Here is a 12,382-nt window from a genome sequence, read left to right as displayed (position 1 = left end):
TCTTACTCTGCCTTCCCAGGCTGGAGTGTAGTGGCCTTATCATAGCTCACTACAATCTCAAACTTCTGGGGTCAAGGGGGTCTCCTGTCTCAGCATCCCAAATAGCAGGAACTACTGGCATATGCCCGCATGCCTCGCTATTTTTTGTAGCAATGGGATCTCATTCTCTTGTTCAGGGTGGTCTCAAACTCCTTTCCTAACTTTAAGGACTCCTCCCACCTTTGTCTCCCAAATTGCTAGGATTACAGGCATGAGCCAGTGTGCCTGACCCTTTTTTTCTCCTTTTTTGTTTTTGGATTCGCCACTGGTTGGATCAGTGGATATGGAACTCAGGGTACAGAGGGTTGACTATATTTAGAGTTTTGCTGTAATTCTAGAATATTTTCTTTTTTTTGAGACGGTTTCATTTTGTCACCCTCAGTAGATGGCGTCACAGCTCACAGCAACCTCAAACTCTTTGAGCTTAAGCGATTCTCTTGCCTCAGCCTCCCAAGTAGCTGGGACTACAGGCACCTGCCACAATGCCCAGCTATTTTTAGAGATGGGGTCTCACTCTGGCTCTGTCTGGTCTCAAACTTGTGAACTCAGGCAATCCACCTGCCTGGGCCTCCCAGAGTGCTAGGATTATAGGTGTGAGCCACCACACCCTGCTTCTAGAATATTTTCAACACTTAAAATGAGGATTCCAAATTCTCCATCTACTTGCCATAACTTGTTATTGTCTATTTCATTATACCCATCCTATTGAGTGTGAATTGGTATTCCTGTTGTGGTTTGATTTGTATTTTCCAGATGGCCAGTGATATTGAACATGTTTTCTTATGCTTATTGACTATTTGTATATTTTCTTTGGCAAAATGTCTATGCAAATCTTTTGCCCCTATTTTGATTGGGTTTATCTGCCTTCATATTATTGACTTGTAAGCATTCTTTATATATTCTGGTGTAAGTAAGTCCCTTGTCATATGATTTACAAATATTTTCTCTCATTCTGTGGGTTGTCTTTTTGCTTTCTGAAACTGCCCCTTGACAAGCAAACTACAATTTTGCTAAAGTTCATTTTATCTATTTTTTTCTTTTGTCAATGTGCTTTTTATGTTATAACAAAGAAACTATTGCCTATTCCAAGGTCAAAAAGACTTAGTCCCACGTTTTCTTCTAAAGGTTTTTTAGTTTTAGGTCTGTGATCCATTTTGAGCTTATTTCTGTATGGTGTGAGGTAGATATTCAAATTAATTTTTCACATATCGATAAAGAGAATATTCTTTTTTTTTTTCCTTTTTAAGGAGACTATTCTTTATCTCATTGAATTGTCTTAGCACCTTTGCCAAAAATCTGCCAAAATCAGTTCAGCATAAATATGTTTATTAGACTTTAAATTCTATTCCATTTATCTATATGTCTGCCCTTATGCTAGTTCTGCATTGCTTTGATTACTACAGCTTTGTAGTAGGTTTTGAAATCTGGAAGTTTGAAAACTTTCATTTTCTTTTTCAAGATTATTTTTACTATTCTGGGTTTTATATAAATTTTAGGATCAGTTTATCAGTTTCTGAAAAATAGCTCACTGAGATTATCCATATAATTCCTAAAACAACTGAAAACTGAAGGAAGGTCAAGGAGGTTAGACTTGCCTGAGATCACGTAGCTATGATCTAGTAGAACCAGATTTCATACCCTTGCAGTCGGGTTCTAGAGCTCATGTTCAGAACTATTCTACAGCACTGCCTCTTTTAGAACCTAATAGAGCAAATTTCATACTGAGGCTAGATTGGGAGTTATGCCCATATTTCTGGGAAATACTAGGGGTACTGTGAAGAGCACTACAGAACAATAGTCTGATATGGGTGTGAAAGGTTGACACTCTGGCCACTGGATCCTTTAAGCCAGCTTCCAGCAACAGATTGGCTGCTGCTAACCACATTTCCATTTTGAAAATTATGTTCCTCTGCTTTCCCAAGTTTTTTTTTTTTTTTTTTTTACAGTTTTTGGCTGGGGCTGGGTTTGAACCTGCCACCTTCGGTATATTGGGCCAGTGCCCTACTCCTTGAGCTACAGGCATCACTCCTTTCTCAAGTTTCTAATTGCCACTCCAGCTGTTCATTGCTGTCCTAGATTGTGTATCTTCTCTTAGGTCCTTTCAGTGCATTAGCTGGAAGTGTTTAAGTGCCAAGGCACAGCCTCTTTTCCCTCTGCCCTACTTTTCCCAGCCAGCACCTGCTGTATTGCTTACTATTCTTTCACCATGTTTCAGCCAAAGATCTCATAGAGTTGTTGAAGCCAATGGTTCTCAGTCTTGGCTGTGCATCAGAACTACTTGCAGAGCATTTTAACTTTGTATGTGCTTCCAGTGATTGATTCAGTAGGTCTGGAGTGGAAGCCAAGCACTTGTATTTTTATTATATAAAGCCTCAGGTAAGTCAGGATTGAGAGCCTCTGGTTTAGACATTATTGAGTGACAATGATTATCCTTATCTTATAGAGAAGGAAACCTTACCTGTTACATCTCAGGTGCTTGCTGCAGTCTCACAAGTCACTAGGATAATTATAGAGTCCGTTTTCTGATTCCTAGAACCTTACTACTATTATCCTCAGCAGTAATGAAATTTTACAAGCATTATTTAATAATTCTTTGGTAAGCACTACAGGGACATTAGGCCCAAAGATGAGTAAATCATCATCACCACCTGCCCTCAAAGTCTAGTCTAGGAGACAGTTACAGAAACTGTAGTACATTGTAAACATTTCTCCTAGCTGTATAAACAAAGGAGTTTTAAGAACCCACTGCCTCTGGGAGAGGGGAGCTCTGTGGGAGAAAGGGAAAGAAGTTTGTGGATGTTTCACAATGAAGTTAACATTGTCATCAGAACCTTGAAACGTAAGAATTTTTGCCTGGCAGAGAAGGGACTGACTTGGCTAGAAAACCACATGAACAAAGACAGAGATGTGACAATTCACAACTTGTTCAGGAAGCAATAAGTAGTCTCCTATAACAATATTCTAAAGTAGCACAGTAAGACTAGAAAGGTAGGGTGAGGCCAGATTGCCATTCTTTTTACCCTTGTGTAGAAAGAAGCTGTAAGTTGACTAACTTAGTAAACTCTATAATTCTTCAAAGGAGCTGACTTTAGGAAGTCTTTAGGACAATAATCTAGTGTCTGCTACCTTATCTTAAGATTTCTTAACATAATAGGGTCAAGAAGACATTGATCCACTTACACAGATGAAATACTAAATGGCATGACATATTTAAATTTATAAGTCAATATAGTGGGATACTATGCAGCTGTTAAAAAGATTGTAGTGCATCTATGTGTAACTTATATGAAAAGATGTAGAGAAAAGATACAAGAGCAAGTTACAGAACATGTGCATACAAGTATAGCTTAATCCCATTAGTGTTTGGGGTTTTTTAAGGTTTGATATGCATGTACCTTTTTGTATGTGCAAAGAGGTACATAGAAATTTGTGGAATCCATAGGAACACAAGAGTGAGATCAGGAGCCAGGCACGGTGGCTCATGCCTGTAATCCCAGCACTCTGGGAGGCCGACGTGGGTGGATTGCTTGAGCTCAGGAGTTCGAGACCAGCCTGAGCCAGAGTGAAATCCCGTCTCTAAAAAACAGCCGGGCATTGTGGCGGGCACCTGTAGTCCCAGCTACTCCAGAGGCTGAGGCAAGAGAATCACTTGAGCCCAAGAGTTAGAGGTTGCTGTGAGCTGTGATGCTATGGCACTCAATGCCAGGATGACTGAGTGAGATTCTGTCTCAAAAAAAAAAAAAAAAGTAAAATGAAAAGAGGAGTTTTTACTTTTCACCTTCTTACTCTCTGTACTGTTTGAATTTTTTTACCATGAACTTTCATTACTTTTACAACCTAGTTACTGTTAAAAAAAAAAAAAAATTTAATTTAACCCAGTGTTTTGCTAACCTTCAAAGTTAACAGAATCTTCTCTTTGATCCCAATGGTCCACCCCCTCCTCCAGCATAATAACATCCTGAAGGAAAAGGAAGTGCCCCAACTTTCCAACATATCAGATTTTCTGCTGACCTTTCATAAACTCTTTCAATGTGTGCCATGCAAATATCAGAAACCTAGGTGCTCAATTTGTCCCAAACCCAGCTCTTACTTCTCTGATAATCCTGCCTTAGAATCAGCATATCGTAAGACCTGTGCCATTTCGGGAGTTTCTGTCCTAAATGTACACTTCAACCCACTTACGTGGAAAAAATGACTATGGCAGCTGTGCAGTGACTGTTGACCTGCACTGAGGAGTACAGCAAATGAAAACTTCCTTTCTTCCTGAAATAATAGCTGTTATCTTGCTCTAACGCATGAGTGTGAGAACTTAAACCAGAGGCTTCATGGATAGGTCCGTTACTGAGTCCTTTCCATAGCACATTATGACAAAATGGGGTTTTCAGTAATAATCTGCATTGAAGGAGCAGTATCACTCTGGTTTTAAACATAAGGTTGATGAGAAAAGTTTAGGCAGAAGTCGATTTGTAGGATTTCTCTGTCTTAAGGCTGCTTTAGTAGTAAAAAGTACAGAGTAAAATGGACAGAATAATTAATGACTAAGGTTAGTACTTACAAATCTTTATTCTTGCTAAAAAAAGATTGCATTTTTATATCATCCCATCGTAAATTCAGTTGCATATAAATGTACTTCAGTAATTAAAGTAAATATCAGAATTACAATTCAAAGACTTTGTGACTGAGAAATAAATAGGTGCCCTTTCGTGTTATTTGAAGGTAAGAACACTATTTCAGAAATGTAGAAAGCTCAAGAAAAATGAGAAAATATTGTGTTGTCTGTGGTGAGGAGGGAATAAGCATGAAATTTGTAAAAATTTGTCCTAAGTTCTTGCCATTGTGTAAACAAAGGGACAAGTACACATAGAGCCAAGTCTTATCTACTAAGTTTAATTTGCTTTACGGAGAGCAGGCATTGAGATTCCGAATGGTCTTTGGCAAACTTTGGCTTGTAGAAAATAGTAGTCATTTATTACATAAGGTGAGGAGTCATGTGGCACCTGATAAACTTAATAAGTAAAATTGATGGAATTATTTCTTATGAAGATAAAAACTATCTCCATGTAACAGATAAAGATTTGAAGAACAAGGAGACAAAGGGCTATGCCCAGGTCATATAGTAAGTGGTTGTGCCAGGTTTTAGACCTGTGTGTTCCTATTTGAGAGCCCTTGTGCAGAGCTTTTTTGTCCTAACATTGCTTAAGAGGGTATAGAAGAATGCTAATTGCAGCTTCACTTACAAATCTGAAATACCAGCGACCTATCTTATTGTAATGAGTGTTTGTTATACAAATATCTTATGGAACACTATACCTTATAACACTTTGTAGTTAAAAATAATAATATAAATCTGAATTAATATGGGAAATGTTCATGATATATTAAGAAACATGTTATTCCTAATTAAAAAATGAACAAAGGACCTGAGTAGACATTCCTCACCAAAAGACATACAGATGGCCAACAGGTACATGAAAACTGCTCAACATCACTAATCAAGGAGATGTAAATGAAAACCACAGTGAGATATCACCTCACACCCGTTAGAATAGGTTTTATCAAAAACACAAAACGTATCATGTTGGAGAAGATGTGGAGAAAAGGGAACCATTGTATATTTTTGGTATGTATGTTAGTACAGTTATCGTAGGAAACAGTATGAAGATTTCTCAAAACATTAAAAATAGAGCTATCATATGACCCAGTAATTCCATTTTGCATATATATTCAAAGAAATGATAGTAGTGTGTAGAAGAGATATCTACACATACTTTGGATATATTTCCAAAGGAATAATAGTAGTATGTGAAAGAGATATCCATGTTAACTGCAGCATTATTCACAATAGTCAAGATATGGTATCACTCTTAAGTATCCATCAGCAGATGAATAAAAAGAATGTTTTTTATACATAGGCTGGGCAGGGTAGCTCACACCTGTAATCCTAGCATTCAGGAGGTGGAGGCAGGTGGATTGTTTAAGCTCAGGAGTTCAAGACCAGCCTGAGCAAGCGTGAGACCCCATCTCTACTAAAAATAGAAAAATTAGCCATGTATAGTGGTGTATGTCTGTAGTCCCAGCTACTTCTGAGGGTGAGGCAAGAAGATTGCTCAAGCCCAAGAGTTTGAGGTTGCTGTGAGCTATGGTACCCCAGCACTCTACCCAGGGCCACAGAGTGAGACTGTGTCTCCAAAAAAAAAAAGAAAAAATGTTTTTTATGTATATATTTTATACACACACAATGGAATACTATTTGGCTTTAAAAACAATGTGGATGAACTTGGAGGACATTATGCTAAGAGAAATAAACCAGGCACAGAAAGACAAATACTGCATAATTTCACTTACTATGGAATCTAAAAAGTTAAACTCATAAAAGCAGAGAGTAGAATTGCAGGGGGTCAAAGGATAAAAAGTTTCAATTAAATAGGAAGAATAAGTTTGGGGGTCTATATTATAGCAACTATGGTTAGTAATCTACTGTATACTTGAAAATTGCTAAGAATACATTTTAAATGTTCTCACCACCAAAAAATAAGTGTTCTATCTTGTGTGTGGCCTTGAAAAGAAAAAAGAATAAGTGAGGTGATGGATGTGATAATTAGTTTGCTTTAATAATTTCACATTGTATGCATGTATCCAAATATTACATTTTACCCCATAAAGGTATATAATAAAAAAAATGTTTTGAGATTAGAAGAGTTTACTGAATAATGTATACATTATGGTTTCTTATGTAGAAAAAACTTGAAGAGTATAATATATATCGCATGCATAAATATAGAAAAATGCTAAAATGGTCTACTTGGGTGCTTTAAAATTTTCATGCATTTTCTAAATTTTTACAAGCACATGTTTTACATTGGGATACTGGTATAAAATGTACTTACTGACAGACTGACCCTTGGATGATTAAGTTAGCTATGATTTTCCTTGATAAGAACTTAGGGACTTTCTGGTTTTCACCTCTGATTTTTGTGATTCTCTGTTCTTTTTCAGTAACAGTAACGAGTAGCCAGAGTACTCCTGCCAAAGCCCCCAGGGTAAAGAGCAGTCCGTCCATTTCTTCCCCATCTTCTGCAGCTTGTGCTCCAAGCTGTGCTGGAGATCTCCCGCTTCCTTCAAATACTCCCACATTCTCTATTAAAACCCCTCCTGCCAAAACCCGATCTCCCATAAGCAGAAGAGGCTCTGTCTTCTCTGTCTCTCCCAAGCCACCCTCATCTTTCAAGATGTCAATTAAAAACTGGGTGACTCAAACACCTTCCTCATCACCACCTATCACTCCACCTGCTTCTGAAATGAAGATCACATCTCCAAGGAAAGCCCTTATTCCTGTGAGCCAGAAGTCATCCCAAGCAGAGGCTTGCTCTGAGTCTAGAAATAGAGTAAAGAGGAGGCTAGACTCAAGCTGTCTGGAGAGCGTGAAACAAAAGTGTGTGAAGAGTTGCAACTGTGTGACTGAGCTTGATGGCCAAGTTGAAAATCTTCATTTGGATCTGTGTTGCCTTGCTGGTAACCAGGAAGACCTTAGTAAGGACTCTTTAGTTCCTGCCAAATCAAGTAAGATTGAAGGAGCTAGTACAAGTATCTCAGAGCCTCCTTCTCCTGTCAGTCCTTATGCTTCAGAAGGCTGTGGAACGCTTCCTCTTCCTTTGAGACCTTGTGGAGAAGGGTCTGAAGTGGTAGGCAAAGAGAATAGCTCCCCAGAGAATAAAAACTGGTTGTTGGCCATGGCAGCCAAATGGAAGGCTGAGAATTCATCACCTCGAAGTCCATCCTCCCAGACACCCAATTCCAGGAGACAGAGCGGAAAGTCAGCACCAGGCCTGGTAAGTCAGGAGTGGTGGGAAGATACATTTCCTAACTTAAAGGGGGCCATTGGGGAAAATACTTTATCTAACTTAAAGGGGCCCAGAGCACAGATCTCTTCTCAAGACAATGCCAAATTTAGCATATAAAAAATACAGAACAAATTTTATATGGGATATATTTTTAGTAAAAATTTTTTATGCTAAAAAATTGTTTGTCTGAAATTCAAATGTAACTGGATATGCTGTATTTTATCTGGCAACCCTATTTACTCCCTTTTAAATCCTTCCCGTCAAGGTCCATACTCCTCAACCCTGTTGCCTGATTCACTGATGCTTCCTTGTGCTCTGGTATAAATTCCAAAATAACTCCCCTCTCCTGTTAGACAGTATGCCATCCTCTTTTTATAGATAAAACTGTTGTTCATGGGAAAGTTGCCAATATCCATAAGTAGATTTCCAGTTTGTAATTATATTTTATGATTATTTAAAATACAGGGAAATTTAGATACTTACAAAGCAATTTAAATGCAGACTTCTAGATTTTTATGACTTCTCCCCAGTCTTCTGTAGTCATCTTGCCCACATCAATGTTTTTGGCACATATATCTAATCTACTCTTTTAAACATTCAGTGTAGTTTCACTTATTTTTTTAGGACTCGTATTTCATTGGTTGACATAATATTTAAATTAGATAATGTCAATAACAGATATTGCTGGCAGAAATAGATTTGTGAACCTCAAAAAGCATATGACTCATTGCCGTGGTGGGAGGCAGAAGTAGCTGTAAGCATTGGGTGAGCAGTGGCCACCATTCAGAAGGAATGGGAAGCTTCTTTTGTTTGCAGGTTAAAAGAGGTGGGCTAAGGAAGTTTCCGCTGTATTTCATAGCAGCTCCTGTTCTAAGTTAGGGAGAAGCTGGAAGGATGGTTGAAATACAGTTGAGAATCATCATCAGCAACATCTACCCTTTTAATGGGGCAGAGTCTAGATAGCAACCTTAGGCCAGTTCTAGTTTAATAAGTGTTCATTTCTGGCCTGGTGCAATGGCTCACACCTATAATCCCAGCACTCTGAAGGCAGGTAGATTGCTTGAGCTAAGGAGTTCGAGACCAGCCCCAACAAGACCAAGACCTGTCTCTACTCAAAATAGAAAAACTATCTGAGCATTGGGATGGGCACCTGTAGTCGCCAGGGCTTGGGAGGCTGAGACAAGAGGATTATCTGAGCCCAAGAGTTTAAGGTTGCTGTGAGCTATGATGCCATGGCACTCTACCAAGGGCGACTGAGTGAGATTGTCTCCAAAAAAAAGATAATAAGTGTTCATTTCCCCAACTCCTCTCTCATGATGGCCTATCCGATAATTTTAGGAAAAGTAACTAGAAATATTTTGAAGACTACTTTGTACACAACTCTAACTTTAGACTTCAGACTATAGACTTTGCTATAGAAAGTTTAAAAAAGGAAAAGGTAGAAAAGGCTATAAAGACTTCTTTCTTCTCTCAAAATTATGACTGCCCTTTGCTCCTAGCCAAAATTTTTATTTTGTTTCCTGGGGGCCTGATCTCAGCTATGTATTAGCAGAAAAACAATTTCAAAAAGTTCCCTGCTATTATGCAAATCTTAAAAGCTTTAAAAAGCAGAAATAGTGTGCTAATCTTATTTCTTTGAAGCTATTTTTCTTTATCTGTATGACAATATAGACCTTCAGAAGAGTATAGCAGCTACCATTTGAATACCTATTTTGTTTGTAAATTGGGGAGACTGACGTATTCTTTATTTCAAAGAGGATGGTAATTGCTTAACTGGTTAATGTTTTCTATTCACATGAAAAGGCTATGTCTTCCTTCCTTAAATACCAGCTATTAAATTTTTACCATATTAAGTACAACTCAGCCAAAGGGACGTTACTATTAAAAGTATTTGGGACTGAAAGGCTGACACAAATTTCTAGACATCCTAACTTAGGGTACCCCTGGGTGATAACTTGCTGATGTAACAGCTGAACTTTATCTTAAGAAATCTCTGAAATCCAAACTTTCTTTTTCTAGGTCACCATTACTCCCAGCTCCATGAGGAAAATCTGTACATACTTCCATAGGAAGTCTCAAGATGACTTCTGTAGTCCTGAACACTCAACAGAATTATAGATTCTAATCTGAGTGAGTTAACTGAACTTTGGTCCACTTAAACAAGATGAAAAATACAACAGAATGACTCTATATAACTGGTCTTTTAGAAAGCTGCCATCTTTCATTTTTTAAAGAAAAGTCTTTCAACTGTGAAATGCGCCTAGTCTGGTGCTGCTACCATAGTAAAGACACAGCTTCCCAAGGATGAATGCTGTGTTTAAATTTCATAAAGTAAATTTGACACTGTGTAGCATTTTTTAATTAATAGCCTTTGCTTTTTAAATTATGCATCTTTACAATAATGACATCCATTCATGGAGGCAAAAAATAAGACATGTGTCTTGTTATCCTGAAACTTTCTATGCTCAGAAGGTGTCTGCCAGCCAAAGCAGGAAGGCTGACTGTTGAAGAAATCCTCTGCTGAAGACCCCTGGTTCTGTTTTGCCTCAAACAAGTATAATTTTATTTGAAATATATAATCTTTTCACTACATTTTTGTGTTTTTTTTTAAATATGTGTAAAAATGTGATGTTCAGATAAGTGCATTTATATCGGTTCAGTGTTAAAATACAGTGTGAGTTAAAGTCATTTTTATTTTAAATGCAGTGATAAATGTCAACTCTTTGGAGAAGCTAGGAGAACAACAAAAGAAAGCTGTATTCATCTTTTTCCCCTCAAATATATCTTCCATGTAAGCTTTAAGGTACCCAAATTTTTACCAAGCAGTCTTACTATGTTGCCAGCCCACCATCACTTTCTATAGGAGGTTATGATTGTTGCCATTTACTAGAGGAAGATGTTTTATAAAATCAGTAGTCATACACTGAAACTGGTGTTTGAATTCAGGTGCAGTCCTCAGTTGTCTAGGGGCTGTAACATTTTAAAAAATAAGTCATCAGATTTTGAGAAAAGTGTAGTGATTTCTTACAGATATTTTTATAAAAGAAGATAGCTCTGAACTAAAAGTCCAGAACCTGAAAAATAAATCTTAGCTTTGTCTTCATATACATAAAAAGCAATAACCTTCTAGTATAGTCCTGAGCCAAAAAGTAATAGAATTTTCTCTAGATATTTAATACAGAAAGTATATAGCCTGAGTCTAAATTAATAATGTGCAAAATATCTTTAACAGCCCTTCCCTTAATCAAAATTGATGTATCAATGATCTTGAAATGAACCATTGTTTTATGTTTTTCACTTTTATAACCTCATGGAAAGCAGCTTTATGTACTTTGCATGTACTTGGAAGGGAGTCCCCTTGCAATCACGAAATTTGATTCATTTTACCAAATTCCTAAGGACTGTGAAGACTTTATTTTTGTCATGATTTTAAAATGTGTTCTTAATGAAAACTCTTTGATTCCTTTGACCTTGTAAGTTAAGCTGTAACGACGAGAACTGCATACATCAAATAAGCATAGGTTCTCCGTGGTTTTTTCCAAGGAGAGAAATAAATAAAGGGAAGCCATACATTTTTTGTCATCAAAATCAAGCACACCATAGTCTTTACTGAATATTTAAGAAATCTACTTACATTTGGTGTTTGCTTTTTGAGTGTTGGGCCATGGGAAGGTGTTATAACCAATACCTGCCAATAATGCTGTCTCTCTTGCTTTAAAAGTCAGTATGGGGAAGAAATTCATGGAAAGAAAAGAATCAGTAAAGTAGATGATTTTGTTTGAATCCTTGCACATCTGGTAGCATTACTGTGTGAAGTTGATTGGAATAAATGTGGCTGTCAGAAACTGTGCCGAGCGTCTACTTGGTGTAACATGTCCTATTTGGAAAACTAGTACTTTAAATTGGTGCCAAAGGTCAAATGTAATGAGATAATAATTATCCCTGCCTGTGTCCTGTCAGACGTTGATCTGATCCTGAATAATAAAGCCTTTTACGTTGTCTGATGTTCTTTTCTGAGCTTTTGCATTAACCTAGAAGCAGTCAACACAAAAGAACTGTAGTAGTACTCAACATTCCCTTCTGTTTGATCATTGAATAAAATGTATTTATTCCCAAGGTTATAATCTAGTTCGAGCCTAAGAGGTTTTTATGAAATACATTTTGCTTCGTTATACCTTGAATGTTTAAGGTGGCTTGGATTACTTGATGAAAGAGGTTGGAGTGATAATGGTTCTTTCTCTAAACAAGCATTTCCAGCACAGACTTTTCCATTTTGAATACTTTCCAAGCATCATTGCTACCATGCTGTATTATAGAGTTTCCTTTTTACTGTTTCAGCACAGATGTTTAATTTACTTTTGTGAGGGTTAACTAATTAGTCCCTTAAAATGTCTCTTTTTAATCTTAGCCATGGCTTTTAACTGACAATGAATCAAGAGCATGTGTAGCAACCTATGTGTTGAAGGGTTGAGGTGGGGTCAGTCTGTCACTCCCAGCCTTAA

At 37.4% G+C, this 12,382-nt stretch overlaps 1 protein-coding gene across 3 annotated transcripts in view; it reads left to right on the top strand.

Moving 5' to 3' along the window:
* Window positions 1-10,611, top strand: part of DTL (denticleless E3 ubiquitin protein ligase homolog) — a 53,291-nt gene extending 42,680 nt beyond the window's left edge. For all 3 annotated transcript variants that reach the window (XM_053605372.1, XM_053605371.1, XM_053605373.1), the window contains 2 exons: window positions 7,036-7,868; window positions 9,900-10,611. In XM_053605372.1, the coding sequence (XP_053461347.1) occupies window positions 7,036-7,868; window positions 9,900-9,998 (932 nt within the window). In that variant the 3' untranslated portion in view covers window positions 9,999-10,611. The remainder of the gene's footprint in view (window positions 1-7,035; window positions 7,869-9,899) is intronic.
* Window positions 10,612-12,382: the final 1,771 nt, after the last annotated feature.

Source organism: Nycticebus coucang, chromosome 10 (assembly GCF_027406575.1).
Source record: "Nycticebus coucang isolate mNycCou1 chromosome 10, mNycCou1.pri, whole genome shotgun sequence".
Taxonomy (NCBI): Eukaryota; Metazoa; Chordata; class Mammalia; order Primates; family Lorisidae; genus Nycticebus; species Nycticebus coucang.
This window is presented reverse-complemented; position numbering and strand designations above follow the sequence as displayed.